Source organism: Penicillium rubens (assembly GCF_028828025.1).
Source record: "Penicillium rubens strain IBT 27055 chromosome Unknown utg000003l_segment0_segment0, whole genome shotgun sequence".
In the NCBI taxonomy this organism is placed as follows: Eukaryota; Fungi; Ascomycota; class Eurotiomycetes; order Eurotiales; family Aspergillaceae; genus Penicillium; species Penicillium rubens.
Genome location: NW_026890601.1, coordinates 9,193,099 through 9,212,547, shown reverse-complemented (window position 1 = coordinate 9,212,547; position 19,449 = coordinate 9,193,099). Strand labels below are relative to the sequence as shown.

The following is a 19,449-nucleotide window of genomic DNA, read 5'->3' as shown; positions in this document are numbered from 1 at the left end:
TCGAGTACTATTAATGTATCAAAATTTAGGGCTTGCTGTCGTGTCATGTAGATTGACGCCAAAATAACAGGGCGTGAACGGAGCCCCCAATCAGGCATAAGGGTCAGGCCGCAACGCATCCTCGAATTTTGATCTGTGCGCTTTTCGATGAATCATATCTTTATTCTATTTTTTTTTTCTCCCTCACCCTTGTGTCCCTTAGAAGGGCTTCTGATTGATCTCCTGCAAGGTCCTTTTGCCTCCAGACATTTGAAGCCTTGCAGCGGAAGCATCTCATCACCGCTATCAAACGGCTGCAGGCGATTCCTTAGAGAGAAAAAAAATTAGAGAGGGAAAAAAAAAAAGAAAAAGAAAACCACTTATACCTAAGAAATTTCATCTTGACCGACATCTCTCTACCCCTTTTGCAACTGCCCTTTTACTTTATGAGCTTGTGCTGGGCCGGTCTCCCAGCCTCACCCATTGCAGCCCGACGTTGTGCGACACCTGAACGTTAAGACCTCGACGTGAACCTTCCATCTCCAACTCGAAAGGAAACTACTTGGAACTGGTGGGACAAAAACCGTGTCAGTGTGTTAGTGTGTCAGTGGGACGCCAAACTTCCTTGACTCCTTGACCCTGTCTCAATTCTTATGGACATCGGAGATTCGGCCAGCGGGGTGTTCGAGTCGTTCCTTACACGACAGAGCGGCTTGCCGTATGGCCATCTCTGTTTCCAACTCCTGTAGCCCGACGCGGCTGGCTTTACTGGATGACAAAGGCGTAAATCCGCCAAAGCAGAGCATGTGGCACCGGTTGGGTTTGCGAAAATTATGGCAGGGCCGCGACGATCATCGAGACACGTCTGCCGGGGAGAGTCAAGATGAGATTTCCCCCCGCCCTTCTTCTGACAACTCCCGCGCCAAACAAGACAACTTGACACGTCGACTTTCGCGGAAAGTTGGCGTCGGTCTACCACGAACGACCCCCTTTAAGCGACAGAGCTCTGATCTCGATCGACTGGCTCCTCGGGAACCTGATCACCGCCGTGCCCTTTCCGCCGACCGCCGCCCCTTGAGCTCCCAGAGAAGCAGGTCTCCACCGCCAACCGTAAACCCCAGACAGTCCGCGCCCGAGGTTCAGTGGCTCGGCCCGGCGCCCACAACCACGGTCGATGACCCCCTCGAACCACAATCCGAAACGAACGATGCCGATGAGATTAACGATATCTCCGAGAATTCGAACCCCTATCCCGGAATGACGACGGATAATTTCGACACGCCAGAGGAGCAAGAGGATGATCACACAATCGATCTGGATATGGAGCTGGAACAACGGTGGATTCTGAACCTGAGCATGCACTTCCGAGATGGGTCGGAGCGGGAGAAATTCTTTGTGACGTACGCGGAGACACCGAACCGATGGCGCCGAGTGACGATTTCCTGCGATTACCACGATGCACCACCATATTCACTGGAGCGGGAACTGAAGGAACTACGGTATCAACGCGATAAGTGTGCGCGGATCTACGAATCCATTCGCGAGTCCCTTCTTGCGATCCAATTCTATGAAGGTGTCACGAATCTCAGGCTCGAGACGAGCGATGGCCGCTTACACGTTCATGTGACGGAGGACGTAAACGAAACAATCCCGTACCCGCCCATCTCCAGTATCAGGCATTTGGTCAACGCTCCTGTCATCCCCGAAGACCTATTGCACTTCGAATCTCATCTATCCGGCTTCGTTTACAAAATAAACCTGGACGGACGTTTCTATATCAAGAAGGAAATACCGGGCCCCGACACTGTGGATGAGTTTCTCTACGAGATTAACGCTTTGCATGCGCTGAAAGACCGCCCAAGCGTGATCCAGGTGGAAGGAATCGTGATCGATGAGTGGCGAGGCGTCGTCAAGGGCTTGCTAATTAGCTATGCAGAAAAGGGCGCGCTGGTGGACATTTTGTACGAGCAACGCGGGAGAACGAGCTTCACACGACGCGAGCGATGGGCAAAGCAGATTGTCCAGGGCCTCTGTGAGATCCACGAGTCGGGCTACGTGCAGGGCGATTTCACACTCGCGAACATCGTGGTGGATGCGGACGACAACGCCAAAATCATTGATATCAACCGTAGGGGATGTCCAGTGGGATGGGAGCCCCCGGAAATTGCCGCTAAAATCGAGAGCAACCAGCGCATCTCCATGTATATTGGGGTCAAAACCGATTTGTTTCAACTGGGCATGACGCTGTGGGCATTGGCGATGGAGGAGGATGAGCCTGAGCGACAACCACGACCTCTTCGACTGGGCGATGATGCGAATATTCCAGACTATTACCGACGGATAGTGGATATCTGTTTAAGTCCAACTCCGCGACATAGGCTCTCTGCGAAGGATCTTCTCTCTATGTTCCCCCCACTGCCGGAAGCACGGGTATCACCACCTGTTCAGTCACTGGGAACGATTGTCAACGATGCTAGGCACTTGCCGATTAGTAACTGGGCTCAGCATCAGCCTGCTGGCCTTGGGCTGGCATCCCCAGGGGGCATTAAGCAGCAAGATGATCATCATTACCCTCAAAAGGAGTTTCCGGAAAATTCGTATGGTGATCTGCAACACCCCATGTTCTCTGAGACCCATGACATCGTCAAGCGATCAACAATAACTCTTGCAGAATCCCATGGAGACATGGGATTTCCATCTAAGCCATCTTCTTCCTCTACCTTGAATCACCATGAGCCTCACGACCATGACGAGTACATGGATTTCTCCCGCCATTTCAACGATGGCTCGTTACCCTACGTACCCTCTGCCTGTCAGGACCCAGAAGCTACTCCAGTTTCTCAGACAAGGTCGATGGGCAATGGCTTCCGCGACCACCAAGTGGAATCACCAGCCTTCCCAAATGAGCCTGTCTGTCTCGAAAGTGCCTCCACGAATAATCAGCGAGGTGAACCTATCTGTAATGATTCCCGAGCTTTGCTTGGTTCTGCAATCACCACGCCTTCACTCCCGCATCCAGTGAGCACGTCTCTTGTCGAGTCGCAGAAACATGATGCTCTGAATCGACCGAGTCCAAAGGTCGCCGATGACGAGGGCGACCTTGGAATCTCAGCTTTGCCCATCAACCCTACTTTGCGTGACTCCGGTACATCAAGTGGCAACCAGTGCACCACTTCTTCGACAATTCCATCCTCAATTAAGCATGCAAAACAGGACGGTGTGAATCAGCTATGTTCAAAGGCCACCAATGACCAAGATGACCTTGAATCTTCATCTTTGCCCCTCAGCCCAACTTTCCGTGACTCTGGCGGTTTTATCGGTCTTCAGAACGCCCCTCGATCGGTGAACGCTTCTCCTATCGAGCCACCCAAACAGAAATATGCGGATTTACCATGCGCCAACGTCGAAATCAAACCTAAATTTACTGAGCCATCACCGTCATCATCATGTTTGTCTCTCTCGGAACTACCTATCAGCCCTACTTTCCGTTCCCCTGGAACTTCGATCGCCGGTCTAGATACAACTTCATCGCTGAAGTCTTTGCCTGTTGAACCGTCAAGGCAGGATGACGTGGATCAAGCACGTGCAAAGGCTACCACCTATATCAAGCCCATACCCACAACACCATCAGACGCAGCATCTTCTCAGGCTCGCCCGGCATCGTCTATCAATCCCACCCTAGCTCGCCCCAGACCTTCGCTGGAGCTTCCAAATATCCCTCTATCAGTGAAACCGACTCCCATCGAGCCGCCAAAGCAGACTTATGCGAGTTCATCATGCGCAAACACTGGTATTCAAACCAAATTTACTGAGCCATCCCCTTCAACATCAAGTCTGGCCGGTTCGGAATTGCCTATTAGCCCAACATTTCGTTCTTCAGAGACTTCCCTCGACACTCTAAGTGCCTCTTCCTCACAAGGACCTTTCCATATTGAACCGCCAAAGCCGGAGCATGCGGTTATGCCACGTGAGAGCGATGTCACACCCAAATCGCCGTCAGCAACATCTAGATTTTCTTCAATGCATATTTCGAGCCTCCGTCACACCGGGGCTTCCATTGGCTCCCTGGGTACGCCATTCGCAACAAGTCCATCTGTCGTTGGGATTGGACTTCTCAGGCGGCCATGGGAAAAACCATCCGCAGATAATCCAGATGTCAAGTCCACATCGACAATGCCATCAGGATCAGCCTCGCCCCTGGGGAACTTTAAGACTTCAAGGAAGCCAGAGAATGCCGTTTCGCCGGCCGAAACATCCCCCATCGAACAGCAGAGGAATGGACCTTTGGGCCAATGCAGCTCAAAGACAGCCGATATCAAGCCTGCACAAACAAATCCACTGAACTCCAACCCAAATTTGCTGGGTTCAAAGTTGCCCATCAGCCCTGCTCATCCAAATCCAAAGCCTACTGGCACTTATTCCGGGGTCGAGATGGCACGCCCCGTTCATGGCCCACCTCCCGCTCAGGCCAAACCGAGCATTGCGAGCCAGACACGTTTCTCCTCGAATCAAATCCAGTCACCGACCTATCCCGCACGAACAACTTCGTGAAGCCCTAATGGGCAAATTTATACCTCGAACCAACGCAAGATCTCTAATATTTTACAAACAATCTTGCTACATTGGCCGCCACCCACGACGCCACGACCCATTTCTCCGAACGAGCCCCATATTCGGGGCCGAGCACTCGATACCCTTTTGATTTGCTCTGCTTGTACAGTTTATGCCTCGTCGTTTGCCTCGTGTTATTCAGCTTTCGGAAGCATTTATGCCGATGGCGGACGAAACCCGGGAGTCCTAAAAAGTCTTTTTTCGTTTTCTATTTCTTCTTTGCATTTTGGCGGATTTTAATTGGATTTTGTTCCGGTAGCTTTTCTTTTGTTTTCTCTACCTGTTTTATGCTGTCTCTTTTTCTCATTTCCTTGCTGTTTATTCTATGCTTTTTCTGTTTCCTCTTCAGCGGAGGCCCTCGTTCTGCGTTCTGGTGTTCTCACCCGGAAGTCGATGTATATTGATGGGATCTTTTTATACCTCTTCTTGTCTGACAGGGCTGTATTATTTTTCTCTCCTTTTTTTTTTCGTTATGTGGCAATGCAATTCTTGGCTAGGACTGGCTTCCACATTCTAACCGTAAATAGGCCCTGATGTCTCCTTCCACGGAGCAATGACTTCTCTTTGCTTGATCATAGACAATGGATTCCCCTCATTTTGCAGCTAAACAAGATTCAAAACTCTCTTGCCAAGGTTCTACACTTGACCCTAGTCCTCGTCCAATCAGCACAATCTTGCACTGGAGTGGTTTAGACTTATCCTCGGTGCTTATGGGCTCCGCATCCCGAATCTCGAATACATCCCGTACGGCTTGAATGATCCTGCTTGAGCCATCATTCAGGATCAGTATACCCTTTAACCGGTGAATCTCAAAGTCTACGGGGTGTGGCTCGGATGAGACCGATTTCGCAGGTGCAGGAAATTTTGTATCCCACAAAACAGAGCGCAGCCAGGCATCCACGCAGTCGACTTTATCTGCGGGGATCGGAGGCCTAACGATCGCAGTGGTGGAAATTGCCTGGTTATAGTTTAGAATCCGAGATCACTCCCTGTTTGAAACAAGCAGAAGAAAAGCACAATATAAACATACCGGGTCCATATGGCTGTGTCCCTTCTTACTAAAGTCCAAATCCGCCAAGTGATCATAAGCATGCAAATCCAGCACAACGCCCTCAATCTGCGGCGTCTGACTATGGTCCGTCACATGGATCTTGGCCACGCTGTTGATAGAGGCGACACGATCTCGCACAGCCTCTAGCTCCTGGTCCGTTACTAAATCCGTTTTGTTGAGGATCACCACATCGGCATGCGAGATCTGCATATGCGCCATAGACAGAACAGGGCCAGAACCATGGTCGTGGTGCACGTCGTGCGACTCGGCCTTTTCTTCAGGCGCCGGCTCGTCCAACAAGCGCGTTATGTTCTTCGCGTCAACAAGAGTGACAATCCCATCGAGGTAGATAGAGCTGCCGAGTCCTTCATCCATCCAGAAGATCGGGGCGATGTTGCCCGGGTCGGCTAGACCGGTTGTCTCTAGAAGGATGTAATCGAAAGTGCCGCGGCGTTCCATCAATGACTCGATGGCCATTACGCCCGAGTCTTTCACGGAGCAGCAGATGCAGCCATTGCCGACTTCCATCCATTCGGTCACTTCTTGGCCGCCCTGATTTACGGTCATTGGTTTTTCAATATCCATCGCTTTGTGATATCAGGTTAGAATGTAAGTTTTTGGTCCTTTCGGTTGGACGCCTTACAGTCTCCAAATTCTGAAAATGTATTAGCAATGTATATCATATCTCGTAGCCATGTGTAGTAGACGAACCATTCATGATCACGGCAATTTTCTTGCCGTGTTTCTCTGTCAGGATATAGTTCAACAGGGTCGTTTTTCCCGCCCCCAGGTATCCTGATCAGTGTATTAGTCTCATGTTAAACCAATATGCACTCTTTCATCATACCAGTAACCAGCGTGATGGGCACTCGAGTTGTTGGTTCTTCATCTACCGATGTTTGGTCTGCTGGCATGGCAGACACATCGATAAGCTCCGGAGGAGCATCCTCATCTTCGAAATCGGCAGACATCCTAGTTTTAGATAAATGTTGCGTAAATATACAGAAGGACACAGAGTCTGGAGAAACAGAAAGCCCGTAGATGCAACGGATGACGTTGTTTCCCAAAATAGGCATTAGGGCACAGGGCTCGGGCGGTCAGCCGTTGTTATGTTTACGGTTGTTATCTTCAGCGTCTAAGCTTGCTCTCGATACTCGACTTTTGCTTTCATTAACACAGTTCAACAGGGGCGCCTAGGGATAATTCACTCTTTTATTCGTTTCTCGGTTTTTCTCGTTTCATCTAGCGCCCTAGTTATACTACCGTCATGACTGCTGCGGGAGTCTCTCCGTCAAGCTCCCCGCGGCTTCCTAGCCCTCCTCCCTTTACTGAGGTTCAGATTGGGCCTCAGTCGCCGTCGGTCGGTGAATCCTTCGGCAATGATGCAGACTTGCTTGGTGTTGCGATGGGAGAAAATGATGGCTCGACGCGCAGAATCCGGCCAGGGACCAAATCTGCCAACATGGGCCTGCCGGTGATTCCCCTTTCACAGGTTAGTTGCTCCCCGCTAGCTATTTTGGATGTTACTGATAAAATCAGCTTAATTCTCCATTCCAGCTTCAGGAACACCTCAAATCCCAGTACCAGAAGCTTGCGCCCCAGTACCCCCGACTTAAGGAGAAGTACGATGTGCTTATGGAGAAGTACGACGAGCTTATGAAGGAGTACAATGAGCGCAAGCGCGAAGCTTCTGACAAGGAGGACCCCAAGTACGATGTGCTTATGAAGGAGTACAATGCGCTTATGGAGGAGTACAATAAGCAGAACCCCAGCGAATTTGACAAGATGGACCCGACTAGCGAGGTTGCGACAGACCCGACAGAGCAGACAGAACGCCCAGAGATCGAGGTTGTGAAAAAGCCAAGAAAGCCGGAGAGTGAGGTTGCGAATGAGCTGACAAAACCCCCAAAGGGAGTCGATGAGACGGTTTGGAAATATGAGCTGTGTCGCTTCTTCACTATAGAGGCTAATCGGCTGATCGAGGGCTTTTTCGCTGAGAGCCCGCCCTGCTCGGTCCAAACTTGTCCTGAGATGCGAGTCAACGATTGGCAGTATATTTGCGCGGGCGCCGGGCACCCGAAAGCCAAATATTGCTGCGCTATTGACTATTGCTGCCATACTCTTGATTGGGCCATGAACATTCTCACCTCGAAGAAAAAATTCCCCAGCCGACTTAGATTGCCAGATGATGAGAGTACCACGAACCCCTTGCATGATATCTTCCGCCGCCTTTACCGCTTCTTCGCGCACGCATGGTTCCGGCATCCTGCTGTGTTTTCCAAGGTAGAAAAGCATGGCGGTCTGTACGTCTTTTTCAAGACCGTTTGCGTTCACTACAACCTTATCACGGACTACACGATTCCCATTAAGGCTGGAGGACCGGATGAAGTCGCAGCAGCTGAGAAGAGACAAGAGGCCAAGAAGAGAAAGGAAGAAGTCGAGGAAAAACCTGTCAACAGTAGCAACCGTTTCACTATTCTACGCAAGGATGATGATAATTCACTCGGCACCGCTGTGGAGAGTCAGGACCCAGCGCTCGCCACTGGCGCGACCGCCCGTCGCCACAAGCACAGTCCTTCAACCGGATCGCGGGTTACAACTATCGCGGAGGATGCGGAGGATCTGGAGGACGTTACACCATCAGCGCTGCGTGAGCCCCTGAAGCAATCACCTGAACCGCGGCCTGTTTCTGTTTTGGAAATACGGACCAAGGAGGAGCCTACTGCCGCAAATGAGCCACCTACTGATGTGGGAAAGTCGCCCGAAAAGCCAGTTGAGGAATCTCAGGGACAGCCACCGCAAGAACCCTATGAGCAGACATCTGAAACTCCCGAAGACCAGGAGAAGAGCGAGCAGGTTGAGCAAATTGAGCAGACGCCCTTATCCGAAGATTCGGCTACAAACACAGAATCGCCCATCCAGAAATATGCTACGGAAGGCGATGAAAATACAACTTCCTACGAAGAGGCAACCCCAACTGAAGAGCCTCAAGCAGAGATTGAGGTGGCGGAAGAGCCTCCCGTTGCCCCTGAAACCAAACATGAGCTAGGGGAAAAGGAGGCTTGATATCAGCACCCTCTCGAACCTTTCCCGCCAATCTCACACTGATGATAATTGACTCTTTGTATGTATTATTCGTGTTTCCCTTTGCTGTTACCCTTACAATCAGCGATGAGTTGCAATTCTTTAGCTATCAAATACTTTCTTTGTAATATAGTTCAGGATATTGTTTATGGCCAATGTCAATGATACCCATTCTAGCATGGTTGCTCGACATGTTCATGGATCAAACAAAAAATGTACAAGAGCAAACCCCATCACCCTGTATCAAAAAGCCAAAGCAATGACATGGTCAGACCAAACACCTCAGTATATTTAATGGACTAGGTCTCTAGGGTCTCACCTCAAGACAATAATCTAATGCTTTGCCACTTCGATCCATATGGCGTGGTCTTCCCCGCTACAACGTGAGTTCTAAGCGTCAAAAGCAGTGAGAGAATATCAGTCACTATCTTTCATAAAGACCCGAAACGGGGTATTGAGTCACTTTTCTCCACATGAGATAATCTTTCGGCCTTCTCTAGCAGTATACAGAGGGTTACATATCGTCACTATGGCCAAGGTCGGCGTCTAAACCACCATCTGCGACGAGACATTGTATCAGATTAGCATCGGAAGGGTGAGTTCGATGTAGTGGGAGCGATCGGAGGCTGATTTTGATTTTCCCATTGATAAAACTAGTCTAGATAGCAGAAAGTCCGGGGAAAGCTCAGTTGTTTCCGGAAGGAACCAAACTGGCCTATTTTTCACAGTGCATTCACGGTGCGCAGTTTATCATTTGCGCAAATGGTGAGAATAGAGATCAAATGAAACAGAACCCTGTCGCACCCATAGTAATAGACCTTGCCCCCCACTGACTCAGTATCCCTAGAATCCTCTTATTCCAGTCAGGATCCCCCCCGATCTCCCTTATGAAAAGGTCGTATCGATACAACAACTCAAAGCACATCTTCAGATACTCCTTCATCTCCCTCCTCTCATTATCACTTTGAAGGCTTAATGGGTCCCACGATGAGTCCCACGATAAGGAACCATCCCAGGATGAGGAACCATCGTGTATACCCTTCGCAATCCAAAACAACCGATGTGGTATATTCTGAGCTGGAAAATCAAAGTCGGCCAATCCCCAATTGACGAAACTTCTAAACGGCCGCGTCTCCGCTAGATAACCCGTAGCATTCACAGATCCTGGTTTCGCATTGGCTTTGACAGAAGCAGCGATATTAAGCAGCATATAAATCTCCAGAGCCACATCAGCAACATGCACCACACCAAAGCTATGACCACAGCCTAGATGGATTAGGTCTTCTAGTGGGACTTTCTCGTGGTTTGCGAGACGTAAGAGAGCGAGCATCTCATTCGAGATAATAAGCATCTTTACTGCATCGGCTAGATATGCAGTAGAGGTGCTATAGGGGGGCTTTGTTGATCCAGTAGTCGATATTTTGAAACTCCTCACATAGTGGATTTGATATCGCGGAGCTAGTGTGGTGTGGTCCAAGCTGGTACTTCCCTTCAATGGTAGGTAGAATAGACGAGTCATATAGAGGGCCAGAAGTTGGTAGAGCGGTAGGACATGGGTATTTAGCTCGCTCTGTGGTTGAGAACTCCTCGATAGTGGAGATAAGAGACCGCGTGAAATGTTTAAATTCGGCGGATTCACGATCAGCGAAGCGATCATGGATGATAAGATTGTTTTTGCGTATGCATGGGTCGTCCTTTTCCTTTATGAAGGCAAAGTGCGATGACACTGTATTCCAAGGGATCTTGTGATCTAGGTGCATTGTAATCTCAGCGTCAAGAACTAATCTTGACGAAAATCAGGTGTATGGCGAACGTATTGGTCAAATTCACGATATGTAAATTTTTCAAGGGGAAGGATTAAATCTTGATCCTTTTTCTCCTTAGATAGACGTTTGGACGTGCCACCATTTGTTATAGAGAACCTTGAAATGGAAAGAGGATGATATTCCTAACGACGGCGGGGAACTACGGAAGGCGGTGAAGGGCGTCTATAGATCTGATAAGGGCTTATCGACATATCGCGCGACATCACCGGAAAACTAACAGGGCAACCTTAGATTTCCAAATTTACCTCGATATCCAATAGATATCCAACTCCGAAATGCCAGCTCTCAAAGGCGCCACAGCGCCTATCTACTTTGGCTCCTTCATTGTTACACCACAGGTAAGTATCCTGACCCAAACAACCCCCAGTCTCCTCAACCAACACCAACCACATTATAGCACAGAACCAGCGATAAACATAGTAACCATAGTTAGCACACCGACCTAACTAACAATTTGCTACTAAACCCCAGGTCTTCCACACAACCCCCCTAACCTTCGCCCTGGTAAACCTGAAACCAATCCTCCCAGGCCACGTCCTAGTCTCCCCACGACGTGTTGTCCCCCGTGTCACAGACCTCACCCCCGCGGAAACAAGCGACCTCTTCCTAACGGTGCGGCGTGTGGGCCGTATGGTCGAGCGCGTATACGGTGCCACTAGCTTGAACATCGCCATTCAAGACGGCGCTCACGCCGGCCAGAGCGTGCCGCATGTCCATGCGCATATCATCCCGCGCAAAGCGGCGGACCTAGATCATGCTGGTGGCATGGATGCGATTTATGACTTGCTTGATGGGGACGAAGGGGATTTGGGGAAAGCATTTAAAAATGCCGTTTCTACGGAAGAGGGTGATCAGTCAATTGAGGTTGGGAATGGAAGTACTGCGAATTCGGGGAGGAGGTCTAGATTCCCGGTTGTGGATAATGACGCGCGCAAGCCTCGCGACGAAGAGGATATGAGAACCGAGGCTGAAATGTTGGCACGGGAGATGGAGAACGAGCCTCTTGATTAATTTGCTTTATGCCTTGCATGTGAAGGTCCGGAGCAATTGTACACATATGCTAATAGAAGCGGATATGACAGTTTACCTGTAAAATAGGCTGAGTTGCGAGCTGGACGCCGCAAGCTGAATTCTTCATGCTCGTTATCCTGTTGTTATAGAGCTCGGATTTGAGCTTTAACATTGGTTCTGAAATCTGTGCTGACACGATCGTCAGATAGCTCGGTTAGGGCATCTTTCTCTCGATTGTATATAGTTCGGACCGGAGAATGGGCTCGTTACCGTATTCTTATTAGGTTTGAAATTTGACGCTGCGTGTTACTTGGGAAACCTGAGAACTTGAAGTTGCCTATGTAGGCAGAGCGATATGTACTCACCGGATAACAAGTATAGTGGGAATGAGAGTTATACTACGCCTAAGACTTTATAGAAATCATGTGTTCTCGTAACTCGTCCTCTATGGTATCTAAAGTACCCGAAGGGGAATGAAACGCAGAGATAAAAATGGAGAAACAAACGCCGAAAATGCAATGGGTCTCTTAAACGATAAGCCCAATGCATGCGAGACTCCCCAATCACCCATTTCCTGCAATCACGCGCAAACTTCATGCATATTTATGCCTCTTTCTTCTTTCTTTCTTGGATGACCTCCGCAGCCCACGCTTGAATCTCGGGCAACCGGATGCGCGAGGCAACGTGGGTGAACTCGGTGAGATCAACCTCGTTTGAGCGCTCATACTCAACCATCTGCAACAGCAGCTCCATCTTGTCGATATCATGCACAAAGTGGGCCTCAAGGGTTTCGTCCTTCTCGTATTCCTCAAACACTTTCTTGATTTCCCCGCCCGAAAAGATGCCTCCGGGGACCTTGCCGAGGAGGGTACTGGTGATGTAGTCCATAACGGAGGCCTCGCGACGAGCCTTCTCGGCCTTGGTGATGTGGTGGTCAACTGGAGTGATATCGCCGACAAGCGCCTCGGCCATGTCGTGGATCAGGGCCATCTTTGTGCAGTGCGGGATGTTGATCTTAGTTGCTAGGGACGGCGGGGCCATCATCGTCATGATCGACATGCGGTACATATGGTCAGAGATCGACTCGCCATTGATGCCAAAGCGGCGCCAGCCCTCACGCTTGGTGGTCTTAAGACGCTCGATCAAGTGGAAGAAGGGAACGGGTGAGGTAGAGTTCTCATCTGGGGGGTGGGGGAGCGTAGAGAGCACTACAGGTCTCAGTATTGCGGGGGTCTAAGAAGAGGAATTCCAGGCTTACCGGTCTCGGGGGTCCACATAGAGTTGTCAGTAACCATGGCTGATGTCCTTAGAGGGAGAGACTGACTGAGGAAAAGAAAGAAACACAACACAGAGATAATAAAATGAGGGGAGAAAAAACAAACTACAACGAACGGGGGACTGATAGGCGCTGCAAACAGTGCAAACCTCCCTTATCAATGTTTACTGCGGAACCGCCGCCTGTTTACTAAAGTCCCGTTCGACACAGGATGGCTGCAACAAGGCCTGTTCGGCCGAAACCTCTGGACTGGTCGGGTCCCTCGCATTTGGATGTGTTTATTCGCAACCTAACGCTATTGCATCTGGATCAACGCGAGGATTGGCCCGGTATATCTCTCCGCACCTTGAACCTGACATCACAGAACCAACGACACAGAATCCGACTGATAGAATGGGCCCTGTATCACCTCTACACGATTTGGGACCCAGAGAGCGCCCACAATGTACAATTTCTTAATCACTAACTTTCAGATTTCCGAACTTTGCTGATATTCCATGCAGAAACTCCGGCCCTTCTTCCCCCCGTTAGAGCCTTTACAGTCTGTCAACCTCCGCGCGGCCTTGTTTCGGTGTCTGGGTGAATTGAAGAAGAACGGCGATCTGGGAAGGGAAATTGTGCTCCGCAAAACCATGCTGGATGATTGTAAGGGCGATAAATTCGAGGAGATGCTCGCTGGCTTCTCCACCGCCGTTCTCCGTAAAGTTGTGGCGGTGTCCGCGGACGAGATGCTTCGGAATCCTGCCATGAGACTTTCGACTGCGACGGCCATGACCCCAACCGACTATCAGAATCTCCTGCCGCTCATTCTTGCCCAACAAGTATCTCTCTGTTCTGCGGGAGAACGCCATGCCCGAGTTAGAGAGGCGTATGATCGGTTCTCACAACTTCTAGATGATAAAAAGGTTGAACTGACCGAGCGCGCGAATCAAGGATCAGGCGATCACGTGTATGATATGCGGAGCGACTCTGAGAGCTTGGTGCGTGAGTTACAAACAAATTGGCTAGGCAGCGAGGAATGGGCCAATGCATTGCTCGGAGGCGGATCACAAAGCAGCACTGATTCTTTTCTTGAACTCCCTTTCTCAACGGCATGGATGCGGGTAAAGGACTCGAATGTGGATGATTTCAGCAGTGGGTTGAAGCAGGACCTGATCCTTGATTTGGAGGCTCGTGTGCTCCTTCAACGAAGTCGACTACACAGGTGGCATGAATACAACAAGTCCCTGTCAAAGGACAAAGGAACCGACGGAATGGACACACCCTCGCCTAGAGGACCACGCGTGTTATTCCGAGATCACCAGTCTCTCACAGTTGCTAGTATATCCAAAGCGGTTCGCCAGCCCGGGGATTGTGGGCGGACTTTGAAAGGGCCAGAGAAATATCTCCTGTCATCTGTAAATGAGGCCCTAGCCCGTATCAACGGCAAATCCCGCGCCAAGCCGTCTGCAGTTTTGACACCGGATGTCAAAACGAGCAGCAAATTACAGTTCAGAAGCTCATTAGAGATTGCCAACTCGCCATCAACAGTGGCAGAAGACTACAATACCCCAGGTCATCCACCAGACTTGGAACCTCCAGAGTTCCATCCAGAGCCCAGCCTCAAGCCCAAGCCACATCCAGAACCGGAGCATATCCAACCCTCGCAACCAATTGTCCGGCTCTCCCCAGACTGCCCCTCACCAGACGAGGAACTAGCCCCAGAACCTAGCAAGCGCACTCGCACCTTAGCCGAGCGCACACGAAGGTCAATGTCACTCCTCCCACCCGTGGCGCATGAAGAACCACGCCCCCGCCGCAGATCCCGCCCGTCCTTCCCAGTCAACCAGTTTGTGACGCCGCGGAAAACCTCCGCGCACTCAGCTCGTTCAAGGGATGAAGTCTCGCGTGCTTCGACGCCACACGATCAGCTCTTTGAGGAAGATGCTGAGTACGCAAGTGTGTTTAAGTCGCGACCGCGTGTGGCGCTTAGTCCTATTTCGTCGCCGGCTGTGCATGTCAGCCCCTCTTTTGAAGATGAGAGTTTTGAATTGGATTATGAGGATGGGGATGAGAGTGAAGGTTGTGAGTGGGATGTTGATTCGCCTTTGGCTGCTCCGCGATTGAGGAGCTAGCTTGTCAAATTATACATATGCATCCATACATACCCAGGTTTTCCCTACAAGGAGGGTCTTTTCTATATATGCTAAACTCTTATGGAGGGTTTAATTTGCCGCAATTGGGTGAGATAGATGGCATGAAAATTGGGCAATTATCTAGAAGAAAGTCAGAATCACTGTTGGACTAAGGTGCTTAGCCGGGAACAATCTAGTTTACTCGGGTAGTTTTTCAGATCTCTCTTTGCCCCTTTCTTGTCTTATTTTAGTTACTTGTCATATTTCCTCCCTCAGTAGTATTGGACAGCTAGGGGTGATAGGACCAAAAAGATTCATTTCATCGAAGAAATCCATTGCGAAAAGGCCTCGGGAGGCGAAAAATAGGAAAGAGGGAAAAGAGAAGGGACCAACACACATATGAACCTAGGTATGTATAATCTAGTTCGCTGACCACAACACTCTATCGCCAGCTAGACTCATGATAACCTGTTCAAGACCCCGCTTTCTCATGGTCATTTCTGGCTTCTTTATAGGAGTAGGTATCAGGTCCCCGGCGTTGAGCAACTGCCGCACCATCTCGGCGTCCCCCTTGGATGCAGCGGCCTGCATGGCGTTGCCATATTCACCACCCTGGGTAATGATCTTGGCCCCGGCTTTGGGTAGTATCTGAACAACGCCGGTGTCCCCCTGCCCTGCTGCAGCGGCCTTCAGGGCGTTTCCGAATTTACCACCCTGGGTATTGACATCCGCCCCGGCCTTGATTAGGATCCACACCAACTCGGCGCTCCCCAGCCATGCAGCGATCTGTAGGGCGTTTCCATATTCACCACCCTGGATATTGATACCGGCCCCGGCGTCAAGTAGCATTTGCACCAACTCAACGTCCTCCCTGCCTACAGCGGCCTGTAGGGCGCTGCCATGGATACCACCCTGGGCGTTGACATCGGCCTCAGCGTCGATTAACAGCTGCATCACATCACCGCGCCGCATCGATGCAGCGGCCTGCAGGGCATTGCCGTATTTACCACCCTGGGCATTGACCTTGGCCCCGGCCTTGATTAGTATCCGCACCACCTCGGCGCTCCCTGCCCATGAAGCGGCCTGTAGGGCATTGCCGTATTCACCACCTTGGGTATTGATCTCGGCCCCGGCCGTGATTAGTATCCACACCAACTCGGCGCTCCCCGTCGATGCAGCGGCCTGTAGGGCGTTACCGTATCTACCACCCTGTGTGTTGACATCGGCCCCGGCTCGGATCAGGAAATTCACCGTATCTCTACGGCGGCTTAATGAAGCGGCCAGCAAAGCGCTTCCGGCTTTTCTTGATCTTGTCTCGATGGTAAATCCGTTGTTGAGAAGCCATTCGACGAATTCCGCTTGTCCATGTTCTGCTGCTTCCTCTAGCGGCGTCCCTCCGGGGTTACTCTTTCTGTCATAGTCTGCCCCCTTCTTCTTGAGCATTTCAGCCACTTTAATATGACCGTGACGCGCCGCTAAGTGGAAAGCCGACTGCTCCCCTATATCTGTCTGATCGATATCCTCATTGTTTCGGATCAGATAATCCAAAACATCGACCATGTTCGCAGCTGCTGCCATATGGAACAGCGTTGTTCCGTATCGGTGATGCTCTTTTCGGTCTCCTATCCTTCCATCTCGGTAAGACTCTTCTCGGTCAATCCATCCCAGGTACTGATTGACTACCCTGGCCATCTTTGAGATATTGAGCCATCGGTCAAGAAGATCCCGCAGAGTTTGCACTTCATCATGTAGCACATGTGAATGAGGGCATTTGTGCATTTCTGCCTGACTGAAAAGGTTGACGGTCCTTCGAGAGGATCCAGCCTTTTCTGCATGCACAAAAAGATTCATGGTTGCATAAAAAAGAAATGGTACCTGCGAAAAACCCTTGCCTTTCTCATGTTCGGGAAGAGCCTCTCTGATAAAATAGACCAAACATGATTGGTAGAGCGTCGCATGGCATTGAAGAATCATTTCTTTGCTGTCAATGGTTGGTGCGCTTTTATCGACAACCTTTGACCTGAGGTGAAGGAGTCCCTTGTTGCGCAAAAAATCATGGACTGTTTGATGGACGACCAGTATGGCAGTATCCTCGCGGTAGAAGCCTATTTCGGCCAGTCCACCAGAAAGCGCTTGGATCTTGACATCCATATCCTCGTCGTCCTTGATAAATTCGTCTATCTGCTCCCATGGCTGGCTTGGCTGTATTGTGGCATCTTTCGTCGACAAGGCATACCGCATTTCTGTTTTGCTAAGGGGTCGCTCGGCCGCGCATAGCCACTGAAAGAACAAGAACACTTCTTGCGGATTTTCAATTGTCATGACACGTTCCAGTGTGTCCAGGTACATTTCTTCAAGCTCGCTGGGCACCGTACGCGACCATTTACGGATATCTTTAGGCGAATGGCGACGAAGAATTTTCTGCTGGATGGTCGGCATGATGATATGCACCCATTGAAACACGCCATTTGCCTGCTTGATCAGTACGTTTGCCAGCCTCTGCCATTCCTCTTGGTCATGAACTCGGCGAGGAAATTTGTCCGTGATGTAGGAGGCAATGTCCCTGAAATTATGATGCTCGACCGTTATCTCAATGGTCTCGTCACTGTTCACAATCGGATAGTGCCGGCACGAGAAGCATATTTTCAGGGTAACCCGTGCGCGATGCCCAGAACAATTGAGCTGGTGGAGATAATCAAGTAGCTGCTGGGCAAAAGTCTCGCCAGTCTCGTCCAGGGCATCCACGAAAAGAGTCACTTGCTGGTGAGCCGCCGACGTTAGGATTGCCTTTGCTAGCAAATCCTCTAGCAGCTTCTGTGGCCATTCCCAGCTGTGCTCGCCACCAAACTTAACTCGTTGCTCCATATATGCTGCACGCACCAAAGGACGCACGGTCGCATCGCAGAGAAAGAGCTGGTTGAGCAAGGACCTGAGCATCCCTAGGGGTGTGCGTTGCAACTCGGTGCCACGAGCAGTAAAGAAAAATTCGAGTTGAGTGCCCAGACCCATGCCTCGCGGTCCCTTTAGCTCGTTGTATAGAAACTCCATCAGCGTCGATTTGCCTGCTCCTGGCTTGCCTTTGATCCACAGCAAAGCCTGAGAGCGGTCCATCCAGGACTTGTACTCTTCGAGTTCCAAAATCCACTGACAGGTATTTGCGTGGCGTCTTCGAATGCCTTCACGCCGTGTGAGCATCTCAGGAAATGCTAGTGATCGAAGGATTTCTGCTATTGCAATTAGTGATTTTCTTCCTGGCTAGGCATTCAGGGCAGTGCGAACCGTTGTCCATCCTTTTTTGGTCTAGAAAGTATCAATATCTCGTTGCACTGTATGGAAAGGGCTTACTCACTTTCTTTTTGTTTAAGCTTGGGGTTTTTATAGGTTTTATATCTGCCGGATATATTGACTGCAATTATTAGTTAGGAGTGGCGTTGCCTCTAGCTTTTATTGCGGTCTCGTTACCTGTGCAATCATTGTACTGTGTCCCGTTAGAGTTGTTGTTGTATTGGCTTTTGCCATTGTTGACGTTCTGCACTCCGTGGCCATAATTGTTGAAAGCGCCAGTGAATGTTGGTTGGTCCATTATTGCCGCAAGACAACAGAATCCTAGGACATAGCAGGATAATAATAATAATAATAGTAATAATATAGGTGATGGTTTCTGGGTTTTAACGGCTGGGACTCATTGTATAGGGACATTCTATACATAGTATAACATAGCGTAGGCGCCTATGAAGGTGGTCATGGCACGCTAGTCATGGCAAATGCACATCGAATAGATTGAATCCAAAACAGGACTTTAAATAGACATACGTCAACATGGCTGGCGTCTCGCCTTAGACCCCGTCTTTGCTTTTCCCTTTCCCCAAACGACTGCAGCGGTTATGACTTCTTATCTTCCTGGTAACATGAAACAGTCTAGTCTGCTGCCTTCACCCGGGTGTCCTGCTACCCTGCAACTTTGGCGCTCTTGTGATCTCAACTGACCGCTGTACAGAACAAACTAACTTCTAAAGATAGATTCCATGGCTTTGGACTCAATATACGGTTAGCGCCCACAATCAGCAGTTACGGACAGAGTGTCAACACAGGCGGTTAGAGCAAGAGGTTATTTATCAGCAAGCTGCCAAACAGGGTGCCCTCGAGAAGCCAAAATGACAATAGTACCTAAAAGGATCCGTGATCAGAGCCTTGTCTCTTGACATTCCCATGAAATTGTCCATGTCAACCCAAATAAGCAATCAAACACAGCGATCCCTGCATGTTGTCCGCCACAATCACACATCACACAGTCGCATTGACTCAGTGACGAATGAAGCAACGCGGTCCTCTCATTATACATGGGTTGATGAGTCAAAACCTTGTTGAAGCTCAAGTCTCTGACTTCAGCTCCTATTGTTGGTACTTGACTCCCTCTCTTGCCGCTCAAAAGGAAACCTTCGAGTTACCAAAGGACCAACCGGATCAACATGACTGATTTTCCCGGATAAGTGACTA

At 50.0% G+C, this 19,449-nt stretch overlaps 7 protein-coding genes across 7 annotated transcripts; 4 read left to right on the top strand and 3 right to left on the bottom strand.

Moving 5' to 3' along the window:
- Positions 1-699: 699 nt before the first annotated feature.
- On the top strand, positions 700-4,530 carry N7525_009758 (protein kinase family protein; the record flags this gene model as incomplete). Its single annotated transcript, XM_061214847.1, has 1 exon — positions 700-4,530. One exon carries the CDS (start codon positions 700-702, stop codon positions 4,528-4,530), a length of 3,831 nt encoding a protein of 1,276 aa, XP_061069278.1.
- A 652-nt stretch (positions 4,531-5,182) lies between these two features.
- On the bottom strand, positions 5,183-6,612 carry N7525_009757 (CobW family GTP-binding protein; the record flags this gene model as incomplete). Its single annotated transcript, XM_061214846.1, has 5 exons — positions 5,183-5,548; positions 5,621-6,228; positions 6,285-6,296; positions 6,353-6,436; positions 6,489-6,612. 5 exons carry the CDS (start codon positions 6,610-6,612, stop codon positions 5,183-5,185), a joined length of 1,194 nt encoding a protein of 397 aa, XP_061069277.1.
- A 296-nt stretch (positions 6,613-6,908) lies between these two features.
- On the top strand, positions 6,909-8,707 carry N7525_009756 (Mob1 family protein; the record flags this gene model as incomplete). Its single annotated transcript, XM_002563812.2, has 2 exons — positions 6,909-7,133; positions 7,181-8,707. 2 exons carry the CDS (start codon positions 6,909-6,911, stop codon positions 8,705-8,707), a joined length of 1,752 nt encoding a protein of 583 aa, XP_002563858.2.
- A 2,119-nt stretch (positions 8,708-10,826) lies between these two features.
- N7525_009755 (HIT family protein) lies at positions 10,827-11,562 on the top strand (the record flags this gene model as incomplete). Its single annotated transcript, XM_002563810.1, has 2 exons — positions 10,827-10,889; positions 11,023-11,562. 2 exons carry the CDS (start codon positions 10,827-10,829, stop codon positions 11,560-11,562), a joined length of 603 nt encoding a protein of 200 aa, XP_002563856.1.
- Positions 11,563-12,165: 603 nt separating this feature from the next.
- N7525_009754 (HD domain-containing protein) lies at positions 12,166-12,857 on the bottom strand (the record flags this gene model as incomplete). Its single annotated transcript, XM_002563809.1, has 2 exons — positions 12,166-12,770; positions 12,821-12,857. The coding sequence occupies 2 exons, from the start codon at positions 12,855-12,857 to the stop codon at positions 12,166-12,168; spliced, it is 642 nt and encodes a 213-aa protein (XP_002563855.1).
- A 192-nt stretch (positions 12,858-13,049) lies between these two features.
- N7525_009753 (uncharacterized protein) lies at positions 13,050-14,952 on the top strand (the record flags this gene model as incomplete). Its single annotated transcript, XM_002563808.1, has 2 exons — positions 13,050-13,283; positions 13,342-14,952. 2 exons carry the CDS (start codon positions 13,050-13,052, stop codon positions 14,950-14,952), a joined length of 1,845 nt encoding a protein of 614 aa, XP_002563854.1.
- Positions 14,953-15,372: 420 nt separating this feature from the next.
- N7525_009752 (uncharacterized protein) lies at positions 15,373-18,147 on the bottom strand (the record flags this gene model as incomplete). The annotated part of the gene is made up of 1 exon (XM_002563807.2): positions 15,373-18,147. One exon carries the CDS (start codon positions 18,145-18,147, stop codon positions 15,373-15,375), a length of 2,775 nt encoding a protein of 924 aa, XP_002563853.2.
- Positions 18,148-19,449: the final 1,302 nt, after the last annotated feature.